The 20445-nt window shown below is 30.4% G+C and overlaps 4 protein-coding genes across 4 annotated transcripts; 2 read left to right on the top strand and 2 right to left on the bottom strand.

Moving 5' to 3' along the window:
- The first annotated feature begins 160 nt into the window (after window positions 1–160).
- On the top strand, window positions 161–5337 carry LOC132932016 (dynein axonemal assembly factor 1-like). Its single transcript, XM_060998180.1, has 7 exons — window positions 161–284; window positions 2451–2542; window positions 2690–2911; window positions 2980–3122; window positions 3229–3327; window positions 3554–3618; window positions 3711–5337. The coding sequence occupies exons 1-7, from the start codon at window positions 232–234 to the stop codon at window positions 4891–4893; spliced, it is 1857 nt and encodes a 618-aa protein (XP_060854163.1). The 5' UTR covers window positions 161–231; the 3' UTR covers window positions 4894–5337.
- On the bottom strand, window positions 5195–11366 carry LOC132925757 (uncharacterized). Its single transcript, XM_060990126.1, has 8 exons — window positions 11343–11366; window positions 8186–8324; window positions 7930–8000; window positions 7537–7629; window positions 7353–7450; window positions 6821–7247; window positions 6293–6391; window positions 5195–5251 (listed from the first exon to the last, which is right to left on the bottom strand). Exons 1-8 carry the CDS (start codon window positions 11364–11366, stop codon window positions 5195–5197), a joined length of 1008 nt encoding a protein of 335 aa, XP_060846109.1.
- Window positions 9592–14313, top strand: LOC132932426 (uncharacterized). Its single transcript, XM_060998801.1, has 7 exons — window positions 9592–9712; window positions 12385–12540; window positions 12646–12870; window positions 13445–13593; window positions 13670–13757; window positions 13885–13959; window positions 14083–14313. The coding sequence occupies exons 2-7, from the start codon at window positions 12415–12417 to the stop codon at window positions 14191–14193; spliced, it is 774 nt and encodes a 257-aa protein (XP_060854784.1). The 5' UTR covers window positions 9592–9712; window positions 12385–12414; the 3' UTR covers window positions 14194–14313.
- On the bottom strand, window positions 14200–19100 carry LOC132932425 (SET domain-containing protein SmydA-8-like). Its single transcript, XM_060998800.1, has 6 exons — window positions 19006–19100; window positions 17910–18176; window positions 16776–17347; window positions 14925–15298; window positions 14658–14764; window positions 14200–14528 (listed from the first exon to the last, which is right to left on the bottom strand). The coding sequence occupies exons 1-6, from the start codon at window positions 19024–19026 to the stop codon at window positions 14370–14372; spliced, it is 1500 nt and encodes a 499-aa protein (XP_060854783.1). The 5' UTR covers window positions 19027–19100; the 3' UTR covers window positions 14200–14369.
- Window positions 19101–20445: the final 1345 nt, after the last annotated feature.

Below are 20445 nucleotides of genomic sequence, written 5' to 3'. Positions count from 1 at the left end.
TGTACGTTGTTGTTTAATGAATATTATTTTCTATAGAAACGGATATGTTTCATATACCAGCTACCTATGATATTATCACTTATCAGTTATCACTATGGATACAGATGTTGAGACGTAGCTTGTAGTTATTATCGACTAAAATATTAAGTTCACTCTCGATTCTAGAAATTGACTGAATTTAAAAGTACTGTGAAAATAATACAAGCAAAAATCATAGGTATTATAGGAAAAATGGAAAAAATTGATGAAATGAAAGATGGTTTTCATAAACGTCTTGCGCCTGGGTACGTTACAAATTCGTTTATATTATATTGTATTATATTGTATTGCATTTGATTGTGATTAAACTATTATATAACTATAGAAGACCATAAAAATAACTTGCTGAATCAACGACCTTATAGATTGCACATTGACATTGCGGTTTTTATATAATAAACGCTATTAGTTAATTATTAGTGTTATTACCTACGTGGCTATGTAATATCCGGTGATTATTTTATCATGAAACACTTATTATTTCAAAAACTGTTAATATTTTTTTAAACATTTCTTTTATAATATGATTTACAGTCGAAAAAAGCAACACTTTTTTAAATTTTGTCTCCGTCATAAGATAGGATAGTTTTTATCAAGAGGTAATATAATATTCAGGTCATTAATCGGGATAAAAACTATTCTATCTTATGACGGAGACAAAATTACACACATTGATCATAATTTCATCAAAATCAGTTTAGTAGTTTTGGAATGCATCGAAAACATCATACCCGTCGTACACTAAATTTTTATGTAGAGATATATTAGTAAGGTATTTTTAAATTGTACTTTTAAATAATTCAATCTCTCTATAGTCTATACATATGAATATTTATAGAAATATCATCTATACTATTATTAGGGCTGTGCGATTATTTGAATAATAGATTGTATTCGAATGATACATAATCGGTTAATCGATTGAAAAAATGCAATGCTGGGCGGGATAGTTATGTTAAGTTGATATGTCGGAAATATCATCTATACACCAATTAATCAGAAAACCAAAAATAGTTTTATCCTCAAATGTTAGCATTAGGCAACCAAACCTAACACGGATGCATTTTTTACGGGCAACGAAGTGCTCGGGGTCAGCTAGTACCTTAAATAAAATAAAACTGTTTTTATACAAATATTTTCTATAGTTATTAATTATATCAACTTAAATAATTTGAAATAATTATAGACTCTATATAATACTATTCAAGCAATTAAATACCCATATCTTTACTCAGTTGAAGCTTTTTTTTTTTTTTTTGTTCTCTATCAGCAGTATATAGTCTACAAATAGTGCACAACCATTATTGATGCTATGATAGCACATATTTTATAAATACCTAGGTAAGTACTATATAGAGTTAAAGTGTGTATGTGTTATGCTATACTATATTTATACTTTATACTACATTAGTAGTAGCACTATTGCATTTACTATTTAGCATTTATTTGCATTTATTATATATATATGACTAATGACTATATAATTAAGTATATTGTCAGTCCAAAGATATAATTTTTCAATAGAAAATAATAGCTAAATAGTAAATGCAATAGTGCTACTACTAATGTAGTATAAAGTATAAATTTACTCATAGTTATATTATAATATATAGTATATTATTTATAAATAATTTATGATTGTATGTATTAAAAATTAATATATTTTATTATTATTAAATTTGTATTATACTAATCCACATATTAAATATTTTAATAATAATGAAAAAAAATATTGAATATTATATTAAAAAAGTGATAGAGCATCGCAAAAATTATTGGAATAAGAATGTAAGATGATGGTACACAGTGCGTCCCTCAAGTTTTGAGACTATGCTTCTAAATATAATAATATACTAACCTAATCTATCTTAATGACATTCTGAGAAGTTGTTAGTATGATTTTGGTACACACTGCAGCAAGTGCAACCCAGTTTCCGATCAAAAAATTGGTTCCGGTGGTCAGCCACTTCCCGTTCTCCCCAAATCTCAATCCACCTGACTATTTTTACTTCCCAAAACTAAATATGAAGTTGAAAGGAAATTATTTTGCAACGATTGAAGAAATTCTAGAAACCGTAACCGAGGAAGTTGAACACAATTCTAAAAGAAGAATTTTCAAGGGTTATGGAAAAATGGAAAGAACGTCCCGCAATAAATGTATACGATGTAACGGGATTAATTTGAATAAAAAATGTATTGAAAAAATGTTTGCAATTTTTTATACGTTCTGTTTTCACATTCTCAAAACTTATTGGACGCACTGTTTAAATATATATGCTAGCATAATACTACAATGGCTATGATATACTATATCTAGGTATGTATATTTTACCCTAAATGGAACTATAATTTAATTTTTATTCTAAGTCAAAATATGAATAAACAAAATTGAATACAAATGTGATTTTCAGAATGACGAAAGAAAGACTCAGAGAAATATGCAAGCAAAATAAATTGTACATTATCCCTCGACACAATGATGTTTTATATCTCCATTTTAAAGGTGTGCCAAAAATATGCGTATACTGCGTAGTTCTATCCAAATGCATTATAATAATTATTTGGACTGAGAATTCTACTCAAATCTTAAAATAAGTCTACAGGTAGTTATGTGTAATTAATTAATATACCTATCGAATGTTATTTCAAGGATTTTCAAAGATTGAAAACTTGGAAGAATATACTGGGCTAAAATGTCTGTGGATAGAAAATAATTGCCTAACAAACATTTCTGGACTCGAAAATCAAACAGAGCTTGTCGGTTTGTACATGCACAACAACGCCATCTCCAAAATCGAAAATCTCGATTGCTTGATTAAACTTAACACGTTAAATTTGAGCCATAATTTTGTTAAAATTATTGAAAACTTAGGTATGTACTGCAACAGTTACGTTTAATTAAAAATAATTGATTATTATTCATTTTTAAATGAATTTTAGATCACTTGCGGGACCTTAATTCGTTGATTATGTCTCACAACAAACTTTCTACAGCGAGCGACATTGCTCATTTGGCTAGCTGTAAAACCTTGTCTATACTTGATCTTTCATATAACTACTTAGACGATCCAGAAATCGTCGATGTAAGTTGATATCTATAGCTAACTACTAAGTACTAAGTATAAACTTTTTATAGTGGGTAATAGGTATATATAATTTTCGTTACATTTTTGTTTGCCAATTTTATAGGTATTTACTAACATGGAATCTTTGCGTGTTTTGTCTTTAACTGGAAATAGTGTGATTTCAAAAATAAAAAATTATCGAAAAACATTAACTATAAAATGTGTAAGTCTTAAAATTATGTTAAAAATTAAATAGTATTTGTTAAATAGTAGTTGTTTGTAGTAATACTACTCCGTGTCTTATGTTTTTTATGTTTTTGTCATTAGAGTACCTAATAATAAACTTTTCATGCTTATATCGTCTTTTGTTATTTAAAATAAACAAATGTTTGTATATTTTATTTTATATAAGTAAATCAAATATTGCGACATTGTGTTTATTTTTACAGAAAGAACTTCGTAATCTGGACGAAAGACCAATATTCAAAAAGGACCGTTTGTGCGCAGAAGCTTGGTGAGAATTGATTATAATTTTAGTTGACAGAAATTCCCTATACCGAAGTCACCTATTTAGATAGGTAGTGTAATACATTTTTATATTTTAAGGAGTACGGGCGGGATCGAAGCGGAACAAGCCATGAGAACCAAATTAAATCAAGATGAACAAAAAGTTATTTCGGATTCCGTACGCGCGATAATGAGTATGCGTCGAAATAGGAATGTACAAATTACTCCATCGGCCTCTGGGGACAGCGGCTATCAGGAAGGTGTCGACGGGAGAGATTCTACCGACAGCCTGATCGTGTCTAAAGACTATTACGACGAATGCGATTCTTCGGACGACGACTCCGCCGATGACGGATCGCCCACCAAAGCCGCGATTCCATTGGTATGCGAAATCGTCAATAATAACGACGGCGAAGACGACTCTACCGACAATTTTTTGACACGCGAGAACAGTACCGATAACGAAGTTTTAAGCGATTTCGAGAGTGACGTAGTAGATCGTCAGCGTGATCGAATAGAAGAATCGAGTACTTGCACTGCCACAGTAGACTGTGGCAGCGGAAGACAAGAAGACATCGATGGTTGCTATCCCTCAGTCATCGGTATTGTAAACGATAGTAACGAATCTGCAGAACGATTGGACGAAAAATGCGAACACTCCGTTGACAGTAAAGCCGACACGTTTGATAGCGAAGTGGTGAATATCGCCGTAGCAAACAATACTGAACCATCTCTCAAACAGTGTACCGATGACCTTTTAAGTTCAAACGACTCAACCGAACTGGTCATTGAACGTACCAAAAACAAGTTTGATTCTGTAGAGACAATTCACGTCAATGCCGAAATAAATTCAGACGAAAATGAAAAATGTGTAAAGACAAATTTGGATTTCAACGATGACAAGAATAGTAACGAAAACTATAATAATAATAACGTAATAAATAATCATTATCGAAGTTTCGGTGGATCAATCGAAATTAACAAAACAATAATGATTAACATCAAAAACGATTCTGAAACATTTAAAAGCGATTTAAAAAAAGGCGTCGAATGTTTACCTACATTATGTTCGGAACAAAGTATTAACACTTCGCAAATCTTATGCGCAAAAAAGCTGTATACCCTTGATATAATTGATCATAATAGTGTCGAAGAAGAATCGGGTTCATCTACAACCTGCAAATCTGATCAAAATCAAATCCAAGAAACTCCAATTCGACTTCCATGGCTGTTACCATCTCAAACAGAAGAAGAGTATTACATTAAAAAAAGTTCTGAATAAAATAATCACAAACTGAAGAAAAATATGCAAATTTTTTTATAATATATTACAATTATATATTGGTTCTAGAGCTTTGATTAATTTTGTGGTTACTAAAATATTTTATTTGTATATGGTTATCTCATACTGCGTATATAATGAACACTGACTTATTGCTATACCTACCTAGCTATTACTTAAAAGTGCAAGTCTTGTGATTTCAATATTATGAGTTGTTATTAAACTTTATTATTTAAAAAATGCAATCAATAGAAAAATTTGTCTACATGTTACTTTATAAATTTTAAATGCAAATCAATCGTCATGGTCTTGATCTTCCCTCATTTCCAATGATTCCGTGAATTTCTTTCAATTGTTTCTATAAATTGGGTTTATTATTATTATTATTATTATTATTTTAATGAAACTGTATCAATATAATAATAATGGTATGCACGGTTATACATATCTATTAATATGTGACATTTTTTAAAAGAACGTAAAAATTTAAACTTTTATATCCAACAGTTTAAAAAAAGACATACATAGTTAGGTTACCTATATACAGTGTCCTGTGAGGAATTACCCATTGCAATATCCCCTAAAATAATGAAGATGCCTATCATAATTTTTTTTTTTTTATGAGACTTATAGGGATAAGAATTAAAAAAATTTCATATTATAATTTAATGTTTTCATAAAAAATTAAAAAAATATTTTTTTATATAATTATTTAAAAAAATCAGACTACCATTTAGTAAAGTTTATTTTCTGGAAATATTTATTTTTCAACATTTTATTTTCATTAATCTCGTGATTTTAATATTTTTTCTGGTTTAAAGAAAAATTATGAATTATTTATTACCATCCAAGTGCCAGTGTTATCAAACATGTGGCCCGCGGGCTCATGCCCGTATAATAATGTAACTAAAAAAATATTAAAAATCACGATGCTAATAATAATAAAATGTTGAAACGTCAAAATGTTCAAAAAAATAAACTTTACAAAATACCTCTTCGATTTTTATGAAAATAATTAAATAAAAAAATTTTTTTTTAACTTTTTACCAAAACATTGAATTAAATTGAAATATTTTTTTTTTTTTGTCATATTTATTTTTTGTACAATCTGTATAAAATATATTTACAATAAGCACAATAGATGGATATATATAAAAAGGTCGAGGTTGACTTGATTGAAGGAGCTATTCAGTAATAGCACTTCATGGAATTGAAATATGAAATACTTTTACATGAAGTCCTTGTTCCTGTGAGTTTAAAAAAAAAAACACAACTATGATATCTTCATTACTTCAGAAGATATTACAATGGGTAAATCCTCACAGGACACCTTTATATTATATATTATTGTATAATAATTATAACACAATAACACATAATATTCATAGATATTACTCACAGCTAATATTAAAACAATTTCTTTTTGGTTCTCGTTTGGTACTGATAACTGATTATTTTCATTCTCCAATTGTTTTATGTATGATAAGATCATGGATAACTGTAACATTATAGTAATTTTGATACTTTAATATCAAGTAGGTACTTATTAATTTTTTCGATATTTATTGCTACCATTTGGACATACAATTTGATAAGTTTATATAATAATACGTACACTGTATATTGAAATGTATTGAATGTGCAATTGTATGTTATAATTTATAAATTATAATTTATGCGTTGTAAACTTGCAAAATTAATGTTTTTATGTTATTAAAAAAAAATTATTAGTTTTCAAAAAATTCAACTGTAGATAAGACAATTAATTAAGCAACCGTATTGTCCGTATATTACATAATATTAACCTACATACAAATATATTATACAATAACGAATTTGATATAGACAAACAGTGTGCAAATCGCATCATCATTATATCGATTTTCGACGTCAGTCAATAATAAATATAAATTATAATATTGTATACCATATCGGAAATGTACTTTTCGACGCGTTTTAGTAATTTATGATGGAAATCATTGCTAAGTTGTTGATCGGCGGTGCGCTTTTCCAACTCATCGACTTCTTTAGTTTTAATATCCACGTACGCATTTAACTGGTCGATTTCACTCGTGTGTTTACTGGTCTGCTCGGTAAAGTGCCGTTGATTTTCGGTTATTTGCAAATTATACTGGTTCTTCATATACTCGGACAACTCCATTATCTCCGTCATGATTTTTTTATTCTCACACGCCTCTTCTATAGCGATTTCCAAACCGTTTACTATCACTTTGAATCGGTCGATGTGACTATGGATTTCCGCCATTTTGTCAAATATGGTTTTAAAACATACATTATTTTCCAATTCTTTTTTTATTTTTCTGTTGCGTATTTCTTCCATTTCATTTTGAACTCTATATAAAAATAAAGGCAACGAAAACTTAATAATTTAAATAATTATTAAATTTATATGAATCAGATAGGAGATGCATGTATTGGTACTATTGTATATAATATACTTGTTCGTTTCAACTTTGATCTGTGTTATCTGATCATTTCTAAACTTGTATCTGTTGGTAATTAAATGAACTTTATCCGTAAAGAACTCGTTTTGTATCTAAAAATATTGTTTATTATAAAATATCTATTATTTGTTCTAAAAACTTAACGAAACCCAAGGATGACACGTGCGCAGTAAATAACCTTTAATCCTTCAAACTCCTTTTCGATCGTTTCTAATTGTATTTCATTCTCGTGGTTCAATTTTAGTCCGTCGCCACCATCGACCATTTTCCACTACATAACGACAGAAAAATACAATAAAAACACATGAACAAAAATATATTCAAAGCGTATTGCACAATTATTCTGCAGAGTAGTTTAAAATCTATATAGCTTCCTGTTCCTACGTATATTTTCTATATCTACTGAAAGTTTTAAAAGTTTTTTATAACAATATCAAACAATAAATTAGACTCAGATTTTCGTTGTACAGGTAAAGGGAGTAGGTAAGTAAGTTTAACATCGATATTTATTTTATGATATTCGACTAATCCAAATTTAAATATATATTAATTGATAGAACAGTTTCCGTACCGGCACTTCTTTTAAAGTATCTGGAACATCACTAATATCAGCGATTTTTCCGTTATCGTAAAGCTCTTTCACTAAAACGAGTAATAAAATACAGAATTTATTATTATACTATATTACTATAATGATTATAGTATTACCTATTAGGTAATACCTAACATTTAATAATGTATAATACTAGTCGTATACATAAATCAGTTTTAGGTGCACAAACTTGTATAATAATTTATAATAAATAATATTTAAACAGGAAGTTTACTTTTGGTTTTATTGAGACAATCATTTGATTCGTCAGAATTTTCTGTATAATTTTCAGCCATAGAAACACTTAACATTTTCGTATTAAAAATATGTGTTTTTTGTGTATTATTCGTTTCTTTATCACAGAAATTAAAATTCTAATAAAATAAATATTCAATAAAAAAATAATTATAGATACAGGTAAAATGATTTAAAAATGTACACTAAAATAGAGCAATAAATATTAAATGTATTTTAAATTCTAATCATATATGATAATGACAACCATCAGGTTAATGCTACGTAAGTTGCTTCGTTATTAAAATAATTTTTAAGTATTATTCTCAATGTTTTTAAAAGGTAACAATGTAGAACATAAAATAAATATACATTTGCAAACGTATCGTTTATTTCTTACCATTGACAGATCTATACAGTTACAAATAACAGTGGTTCATCAAACAGTAAGAACATAAACTGTGTTTATTCAAATTCAAAAGTAAATATTTATAAATTACAACTATTTTATTGATATGAATTTTCGTCGTTATATAACCACAATCGTGTATATTCTAAACAGTTAATGTGTATTTACATTTAACTGCATCAATAATTCTAAGAAAAAACCCGAATCTCTTTGACATTTATTACTTGGAAATCTCAATCGATGCTTTACGCATTTAAGTCTCTATCGGATTGTAAATAGATATTTACGTCATTTACGGTATAAATTATGCAATGATGATATATATTATCCAAAATAAATCAAATTCATTAAAATAAACAATATTTTGTCAAGAGGAGTGTGCCTTTTTTATATTGAGATAATACCTATGTATACGAATTATAACAACGATCAAATAATACTTATATAAGCTGACATTAAAAAAAAAAAAATGTATAAATATTAATATCGAAAATTGCGCGTTAAGTATACCTACCTAATAATAAAAATTACTATTATATGTGTTAAAACCAGCTTTCCTCAGTAAAGACTATCATTAATGTCTTATATAATAATACAATTACACGTATAATATATTATATTTTTAACATAAATAGGTATAGATTCTAAATATTATAGTATAATATTATAAAACTTCTTACGTGTACTTATACTACCTATACTTAAAAAAATATAACAACGTTTGTCAAATGTTTTTTATTTTACTTGTAAGTTTTGGATTCATATGCATAAATTATGCGTATAAGGTAAAATTATGTATAAATATAATTTTGACAATTCTGCAGATTCTGGTAAATTTGACAATAATTGCACATTTAGATCATATTGTTTAATCTTATTGTTAATTCTCCATATACACCCTGTACATGTATTTATATTTATATAATAAAATAATGAATATTAAAATGGTAATGAAATTAGCAGCAGGTCACTCGGTTAGCAACATGTTTAGTAGTTATATACCCCCACTGTTCAGCAACAGAAGTTTTTTTTACGTGTAGACAAGGAAATGATGGCGATTCAGCCAGTTTGTGAACTCAATTGAGCTGGTGTATAGTTCTCGGAAAATTAGTGTTTTTCGTAAGTATATACAATATTATTAATTAATGTTATAAAATTTAAATTATGTAGGCATCAGATGTTGCTTTTATTTTATTTTAAGACAATAATATTTATTAGAATTAATATAATATATATTATTAATTGTAATGTATAGTAACATACTTAAAATATGTATTTAATTCACATAATTAGTATTACTTAATTACTTATATAAATTAATAATAATATTTATTAAACTTTAATTTTTCAATCTAAAGTGAAATTTTTCTGTCAAAATATTTTTTTATAAATTTATTTTCAAGTCGCAACAAATATCTATAATATAAAAATCTGAATTAACGTATCTAAAATAGAAAAAAAAGTCGTTAGAAATATTATTTATACAACGATACCAAATTATTTTTTGTACGCTTTATTATTTTAATTTATTACTATTTTTTTTTATAATTGCATGTAATTCTTATGAGCAATCATATTTTTATAAGAAAAATTTAAATACTTAAAAATATATATATTATATTTTTTTTAAATAGGATAATATTTTAAAAATTTGCATTTTGTCAATTTGAAGTATAGGTATAACAATCAATCATAATATTTTAATATGAAGTGAAATATTTTAACAAAACATTCATATTCCTATTTTTAATAATTTGGTAATGTATCTAATGGGCAATATTGAATATTTAATAAAAACCATTTTTATGATAATTTAAATTTTTGATAACTAGCTGTTAGTTATTAGCTGGAGTATGGACGAAATAAAGATATCTTGCTCGTTATTCAATTTTTTTTCATATACAAATTGGATTATTTATTACTATTTCTTCATTAATTTTTACTTAATATCGGCTTATATAATATATCTATTAGACGTCAATGACAGATCCAAAAGAGAAGGGGACTAAGCCTCAGAGATCAACCATATACATTATACATACATGATCCTATTTTATTATAGAATTGTATAGACGTATAGATCAATATAGATTAATTATTTAATTATTTATGTACATAAATTATTGTTAAATAATAATAAGCGCAAGTGATATGTTTGATGTTTATTTAAAAATGTACAAAATTATTTGCGTGTCGTTGTTTATCCCCTGCTCTACATCTATCATTTGAGATCCATGATTGGTAGATGTACATTAAGTATCTAACCAAATTTTTTTTTTCAATATTTAACTATAAAAATATTTTTATTAATGAACACGCATAAAATTGCTTTACACTTTCTTGAAAATATAAATAAATGCATACTTATAAGAAAAAATATTATTGTCCAATGTTTCCGTCTAGACGACTCGACAAAACGTTGATTTTTTTTGTTGCGATTTTGGATTATTATCACCCTAAGTTCCTAAGATACAGCTAGGAGTGGGTATATAATATGTGCACGACGCTGTTGTTGAAATAACACGGTTTAAATAAATATGCCCAGAAGTAACGATTAATCATTGGTAAGATTAAAATCGTGTATGCTAATCAGTAAGCAAACCGGTTGGTCTGTGCTTATGACGGTAAACAGTGCCGGGGGAGCTTAAACCGTGTCCGTCACCTTTCCTCCGGTCGTAATTAGTTGCAATCGTCATGAATGGAACAATTTCTCGAGAGAAGACTGGACGGTTGCCAAAAGTAGATTTACTCCCAGGTCGATGATCCCCGGCATAACCGGCTTGTATATATTTTTATTAATTCGTTTCGAGTGTGAAATAATTATGTAAAATAAAAGCAAATTTCCGTTTGTATGGACATCATAATTATAATGTACCTCGTATATACTTACCTAAACCTACACGCGTTTTTTAAATATTTAAATATTGCTGTGATATTCGATGTCGGGCTTTGCCGCAAACATCACAAGTCGTTTAGATCGATTCCGTGAGCCGCAGTAGTATTATATTTATAATAAGTATATAATGTTTACATATATATGCGGTATCTATACATAATATATATACCTAGTGTCGAGATTCGGTTCATTCATTGGACCTCCCGTTCTCGCAATTAATATTATCCTACCTCAACCTAAGGCACGTCGTTTTCCCCGTGGCTACCTGCCAAAATATTATGTGAATGATACGGCGCAGCGGTCTTCCGATGCACTATACTCGTAACTATATAGATGAATGATAATCTATACGCGAAACTGTGAGAATGCGAGATTGTATTCGCGAGGTATCGTCTTGTATGTTATTGATGCCGAATGGTGGCTTGTATATACTTATTGTAAATTACCTAATAATATAATGAACTAAACTTTGGCTAATGGCCTAGAAGTAGACGCGCCTATAAATGTATAATAATAATAAAAAATTAAAATTTTAACGATAACATGAAACATTTTATCGAAATTTTCGCGGTATATAATATATATATATATATATATATATATATATACTTTCAAGCGGCCGAGGACTGCAAAAGAGCAGATGGTAATCTATCGGTAAATAGTAATAAAGATAATATCATAAATGGTTACATGATACTATTACCACAAACAGCTTCACGTGCATTGAATCTCACAATTTATATACTATTCAAATTTTTGTTTAGTATAGACAATATTATATAAATAAGCAGTTAACTGTGATCTACATTTTGCAGCAGTATACGAACCGCAATAATTATGTGATCAAAACCAAACACCATAAATTAATTTTGAATTTTGTGTTTTTATTTGGCAGGTGTATTTAAAAAGATAAATCGTTTTTCAAATGATTCCGAGTTCTTTAAATGTCAAAGTTATCGTCATGAATTATTTGCTGTATACATTTGCATTGGTGTTTGGCGTACGAGCGTCTGAAGTCGGGTCGACAAATTATACTCTCAGACGACACAAGGTGCGTAGGGTACCGTGTAACAACTACCTATACACGAATTGACGCCAAATTTGTATAATAAATAACAGTACTTGGCCTGCGAACGATACAATTATTGAATTATAGGTCCACAATATAGTTTTGTATCCTGACAAGCATTCGTGGTGCACGAGCACGCCCATTAAACAAGTTATATCCGACGTCGATTGCGATCCCGTAGAGATTGACAACCTCGTTTGCTTGGGCGCTTGTTTCAGTTATTCCATACCAAGGACGATTCCGGCCAACAACGGCGATGAAGTCAACTCATATTGTGACTCGTGCCAACCCGTAAACACGCTATGGATTCCTGTGAGTATGACGAGCCATATAATGATTATTATACAATTATACAGGTAATATGCAGTAGGCAGTACGTACTTCCTGTTGCAATGTAACATGTACCAATACTGTTTATAGAGTGATGTTTTAACACCTACTCATTATTTCACAACTATAAATGTTTTTAAAAATATATTTTTTTTTCAAAAGAATATTAAATTTTCTAAAGTAAAATAAAACTGTAGCTAGTAGTTTAAGTAGTTAATAAGTATAAAGTTATTAGTATTTACAGTTTAAATGAGTGCGCGAGCTGTAATAGTAGACCAACATTTTCTGGGGTAGGTTATTCTGTACTATATTTTAACCCACTCAGTTAAATTTTAATAATATTTAAATTATAAGGTAAAAATGATTATAGCTTCTCGTTTTTAATCCAATTATTATATATCAAAAAAATATAATGTTTTGGAATACTAAATTAAAAATGTATTTTAACATTAAAAAAATTATAACTATAGTTCTGCCCGGTACTTGTATTCATACACTGATACACTATATGTATTACCCTCGATTAACTCGTCAATTTTTATCTATATGGCTGTAGGTAGAACTGAAGTGCAGCGATGGATCGAATCACACGAAACGCGTACAGCTGATCAAAGAGTGCCGGTGTTCGTCCTGTAGCCGACACTGGGAACTGGAAAATCCACCGACGGACGTCGTTGACGATGGAACATCCATACAGACATCGAGGTGAGCTAGTTGGGCGATGGCCGTTTGTTATAATTATATACCGATTAACTCAATGATCAGTAATAGAATGATTCAGATATATGCAACTGATGAAACTTGAACAAAACGAAAACGCCGAAGACGAACAGAACTCTACGGATGCGGTTTCGAGTGCTGCGGATGACGTTAGTACATTATATATTATATTATTATTTATTAGTTATTATGTATAAAGTTGAACACCAGATAATACACGATTCATCACTTGCGTATTGGTAATTATTAATGTATTGTTATCACGTGGGTGTTTAGATACTGGACGCTGTAAACTTGACTAGACTGGCTTACGAGAAAAATATTTGGATCCGAGGTCCGCATCATTCGAAGGTGAGTGTAAAACGAAACAAATACATTTAGGTATTGTACTTGTACCTGATATTAAGTAAATAAGTGTATTATAAATAGTACGTAGCTATTATTACGATTACTTATAACAAACTTGGGTTTTAGGTGCTATTAAGAAAAGAAAATATGATGAGCGCGCCGAACGTCGCGGCCAATGACGACATCGCCCAACAATATTTGGGAGAAGACACTGCCGATAAGAATAATAAACTTTAACACCGATTTTTAGCTATTTTATATAATTATATAGTTTTATTTTATTATTTGAATCGAATAATCAATTATAAATATAATAATAAATAATAAATAATATTATATATGTTGAATTTACAATAATATCATGCGATCTTGATTTTTAGAAAATCTCTTTAAAAATCTTCAAAAAACAATCATCACATGGGTGCACTTCCAATCGATTCGTGTAATTTTTTTAGCAACAAGTCCAAATCTATCGCGTTTTGTTTGCACTGGGCAGCCATTTGACCTTCGGGTAATTCTTTGGGTTCGTATTTCAACAAATTTTCAGCTTGTTCCAGATAAAACTTGGACCTCTGTAGAAAAAATAAATACATTAAGACTATATGATATTTAATATAGATTATATTATGTGGTATGGCCTATGCATAATAATTTATTATAAATCGCGCGTGGCCAAAACCCGAACTCGCGCGAAAACTCACCAACAGAGCCTCCATTACGACATTGGTGTCTTGCTGGGATCTCCTCGCGTCTTCTGCCATTATGGCGTGCAACTCGAACATTAGGGCGCCCCGTATTCGACATTCGGCTACCGATACAAAAACAATAATACTGATTAATAAGCAGATACTTATAATATATATATACTTATAAAAATTATACTTTTACTTGTACTTATACTTTCTACTCTTGTACAACAACGATATAGGTACCTATGATAGTACTCAAAAATAATTTTCAAATCTTACCCGGAAACAACACGTCCGCTACTTTCAAGACTTTTAGACACAGTTCTCGCTTGTGACTTAGCTGTTCCGTGGACAGCGTGTCGAGTGGATGCCCTTCCAGCTGCCCGTAGAGTTGCGCCAGGTTCAGACGGACTTCGGTGAAGTAATAGTGGTTGGGATGCAAGTTTCCGGCCGATACGTAATGGTCAAGAAACATACAACAATGATTCGGGTCGCGGCGGTTCATCGCTGCCATATCTCGGCCCACGTGGGACAGCGTGAGTTCGATCTGGTTTGGATCGGCGACCGTGGAGCAAAAGTTGCATGTCCATTCGACGTCGAACGGGTCGTCGATAGATGGATGTACATTTGGCAACGCGTAGCCCATACAGTCTCTGAAAAGGCAAATGCTTATAATTAGAGCGCGGATTTTTATGCACTTAAAAGTATCGAAATATGCCATATAATATGCAGTAAAAATCATGAAAATATGTAAAAAATATGCAAAAATTTTTTATTTATTTAAAATTTACAATAAAACTTATAATAATTAATTACTTAAATACTTAATAAAAATAAATTTAGGGAATTTTCTGAACTTAATTTATTTTTAAAATTGTATTTATTATTAAAATGAATAATCATATGCATTTCAAGTTTTTCTTCTGTGAAGCTGTGTCATTTATCGCCTTATCTGTTAACATATTTTTAAAGACTGAGAACGAACGTTCGACGTCAACCGAAGTTATTGGGGCATATTTGAAGCAACTTAGTATTGTCGGGTCTTGATCTTTGAGCTGAATGTTTTCGCCTAATAACACTGAATTAATTTTTACGTTGTAATCGATTATTTATCTTATAACGAAATATATGTATAAATTATTATTTAGTGACTATGAAATTTGGTTTTAATTTTTCTACTTGACAAAATATTATTTTATACATTTTTTTAAATTTTCGCTTCAATATGCAATACATTTTGAATTTTTCCAAAATATACAAAAATATGCAATAACCTTTAAATATGCAGAAATATGCAAAAAAAATTTTCACCATTAGCTTCTAATTTTGATGATTTGTGGAGATAACTGATAAAAATCCAAAAATATTAAAAGGAAAAAATTACATATTAACGATACAATCACTTAGAAAGTATACAGATATACTGACTTGTATATACCTACATATCACATGTATAATAATATTATCGATAGCAAAAGAAAATTACCTTATTTAAAAACGTATTTTACACAGAATTGTTTATCATGGTGATGTTTTTTAAAAATATTTATCATTTTTGAGTTATTTAGTTACACTTATTTGTCTACATATATGATAGTGTGTGTTTAAACGATCCCAAGCAAAGATATCATATTCGTGGTTCTGAAATTTAGTGAATATAGGTAATCGTATACAACTATACAAGAGAATGAGCACCTAGAAACCACTTTTTAAAATTTTGAATTTTAAAAAGGGGCTTACACATGATTTATATTTTATTGTGTAATAACTGTAATATATTATATATTATTTATTGTACTTATTTATTTTTTTTTTTGTTTTTATAAGATTTCCCAATACCCATTGGTCATAGAAATTAAAATGTGATTAGTATTTTAGACCTGTATTTCATATATTTTGGTAAAAACAACCAAAATAACGATGTTAAAAACCTGTGTCGTTTAAATTTAACGGAGTTTAAGAAGGTGTAAACCCACGGTCATTTAATTTGTCCAGGCAACGCCGTGCAGGATAAGCTAGTGTTCTGCAATAATTTATAAACCCTCTATGTATCGATTACAATGTAAAGCCATGTAAGTATTATCAACCCTACGAATGTTGGGTTATTAGATCCGTTATAAATAAACTCACTCAGTTGCGCACTTGACACCGCTAAAGTACGTTCCGAGTTCCGTGGGGTCGGAACACCTGGGACACTTGCAGACGAAGAATTTCGTGTCAGCGAGATGGGCAAGCCGCTGCGCGGTGCCCCAAAGTACATCCGTGTACGATATGGACAGGTGTCCGCCACTCTCGACGGCCGCGGCCGCAGTCCTGATCAACAGATGACCGTCGCGCGTGAACGTCTTGGAGCAATTGGGCACGCAGCTGTGCTCCAGCATCGAGCCAGCGTCGTAGATGGCCACGTACGGAGGATCGGTGAGAGGCACTTCGTGTCCATTGACCTGCACGATCCCGCACACCCGGAGTATCTCTTCGACCGGCCACTCTTCCGGGTCCAGTTTGAAAAACCTGCGCAAGTAGTCCGCAATCCATACGCGGTCCGCCTCGTACTTGGACCCGCCGCGGCGACTGGCGCAGTGTGATTCCAGTTTGGTCAGCTTGGCCCAGACTTCCGGGTTGTTGTGCTTCTGGTACAGGCACCGGATCACAGTGATCGACTGATAGCTGGGATGCGGATTCGTGAAGTCTTTGATATCCACCTACAGCGGGACAGTTTACACGTATATATATTGACAGAGACATATATTTTAGGAGCGTGTTGGAGTACCAACGGGGGCATTGGATCCGGACGCACGTTTCAAGAGGTCGTCAAAATCTTGAGATATCGCAGAATAGTGATTGGTACGTATAATATTATCATGGTGATATAGTATAGATTTTTTCGTGATAATTATTATGATATAATAACTCATTTACAGATATAAACTGTGGTTCACGTCGTTTTCTTTTTACAACTTACACGTTCGCAGTACGCGCTGCTTTATGTTATTTGCTGATTGTTATATAGGTACTATTGTTCCGCACATTTTTTAGTCGTAAAAACTAAAAAATATTTACGTATAGTCTTTTAAACGGATCTTCAATCGTATTAACATATAGGGCATAGGCTATAGGCATACTATGTACAAAATAGAAAATGTGAAATGTTGTCGACGAATTTATTTCTAATTACAAAATGGTAAATTTCTGCTGTTTTACCCAATCCCACCGACTGTATAATAAAATGTGTCCACCACGTCACGTATAATATCTCACACTCACCTTCTGTTTCCTTCGCAACACGGTCCAGTCACATTCGGCCTTGTGCCATTCATCGTCCGAACACTTGCTGTCCGAGCACATCGGCCAACCACACCGTTCGCACATCACCGCCGAGTCGGCAGTAATCGACTTCAAGCATCCCAGACATACGGGCCCGGTGACCTGCGATGGGCCACGGATCAGCGGCCGCTCGACTAGCGCCACTTGCCACGCGGCCAAGTCCACGTTGGCGGCCACATATCTGCCGACAGTAGGGTCTTCCGCCACCTAAGCATAACCACGACGATATCAATCATAGGTGACAAAATAATGATTTTTTAACCGCATTTGCAATTATTTGAATCCCGATTTTTATAGTCACCTATCGAGTAGGTATACACTTCTAATTATAGGATCATTTATGATTTTAAAATATTCTAAGATTTTTTTATGGCGTTTAAGCCGCAAATATAAAATGTCCTTTGATATATTTTAAAAATACAACGAGACCAAACATCGCGGAATCGAAAACTACTTATATATTTGTTTAAATTTCGATTTGGCCTGATGTCGTTTTCGAAACAATATTGACCAAATTTTAAACGAAAATTAGTTGAAAAATTGGACTCATATTACACTAAAGAATTAAAAAATCATAATTCAGCCATGTCCAAAAAATCACTCCATACAAATATTATTGTGCAAGACGATTTGAAATATTTGGCTTGTTGGTATTGTCTCTCATACAGTCATATACTCTCCTTATAACCTTATGTATACCAAGGTATAAACTATAAGTTATAACTAGGTATTACTATGTAGGTATAACTGTATGTTAATAAAAAAAAAAGTTAAAATAAGAATCTCAGGGTTCATGGCTTTTTGAGGATTAATTTAATTGATTTAATCTGAATGTCTGCACGATGACGGAACTGAATATGGAAGTATTTTACGAACGACACACAAGTGCTTATAAAATAATCTTATTTAGTTAAGCGGCGTTTTCTATTCGGTATGGTGCCAGCAAGGTAACGAGATATAGATGATACCTATTATACGGCTATACCTACAATGTTTCAATAAACACAATAATATTATAAATCTCGTGTTCTCTTACCTTAATCAATTGTTTAACCATGATGGTAGTGCAGATGGCTGCGGCTTACTAGAACGTACGAACACGGTGCATATCGCATCTAGACATACATCTATAAATAGAAATATATGGAACGCCATTATACGAGCAAATTATGGCGGGAGAACGTGTATTATATTGTAGGTATTTAAAAATAGGATCGATCCAAACAAAATTGGATCACGACGCCGAATGCAATATGATGATAATATAAGTATCGTGGACTTAAGAAATCGTCAGTTAGGTACATATTCTACCACTTAAACCCATACTACAATCATAAGCAGGTACGGCACCAGAATTTTATATAGGGGTTGGTTAAAGGCAAGTATAATTTTAATATAATTTCAAAATAAATTGTTGAGTTTTGAAAGCCGAATTTTTATTATTTGGAAACGATTAGATTTAATATTATAATTTATATACTTTATTTATTTTAATTAATGATCATGAATTTACTAGAATAATAATTCAATAAAATTCACATTCTGTATAATGATTTATTAGATATATAGGTATATCGTCAACAATTTTAGTGCAACACCTTATACGGCTAATGGCAAATATGTATACAGGTACACCCTGCCTACTTTATAATAAACAGTTGCATATAGAGATGATCATGTTGAAGCGTATAATACAAATTGAGACGTAAAAAAAATAAATACCATAATACCTTTTATCTGGTGATTGTGGTGAAAGGAAGATGAGGACGGAGAAGAGAATGAATACCATCACTTGATGATAGGTAGGAACGGGACCAAAATCAACCTTTATCGTTTCAATCAAAGCCATTTTAGTCGTTTTAAAATTAAATTGTCGATAGTTTGTAAATTGTAAATAATACATCATAATTTTAACTAAAAAATTGTAAACATATATGTTTGTGAACTTTACGCCTACTTCTGAATATTGATTTTTAATTACTTAAAAATCATTTTAGGTTAAATCATTAGTAAGTTGAATGTTTTCTAATAACGTTATTAAAATAATTTTTTTTGACTACGTAAATATTTTCAACAGTTTTTTGTTTATGTGAATTATAATTGTGAAGCTGGTCTGTGTTTAAAATATCTTTTTTATTCATCACTTTAAAATTGGACTGAACAAGTACGCCAATAAGTTTTATATTTTCACTTGTTCTTACATTTTTCGAAACGAGATTGTACTTATATTTATTAAAAAACACTATGCCTTTAGGTCGCTTACTTTTTATTAATATAGCCATAGTTAAGATGTCAAGAAATATTGACTTAAGCAAATTTTTTAAATTAAAACTGTCAAAACTTGAAACTCGATTACTAGCGACAGCTAACTTATATACATACGTCTTGTAAGTAATAAAGTAACTATATTAATGAAAACTTCGTCATAATAATCGACTATCATATCATTAATTTAATAGCGAGATATAAAGGTATA

The sequence above is a fragment of the Rhopalosiphum padi genome, chromosome 1, assembly GCF_020882245.1.
Source record: "Rhopalosiphum padi isolate XX-2018 chromosome 1, ASM2088224v1, whole genome shotgun sequence".
In the NCBI taxonomy this organism is placed as follows: Eukaryota; Metazoa; Arthropoda; class Insecta; order Hemiptera; family Aphididae; genus Rhopalosiphum; species Rhopalosiphum padi.
The sequence above is the reverse complement of the archived record's forward strand: the minus strand, read 5'-3'. Positions and strand labels throughout refer to the sequence as shown.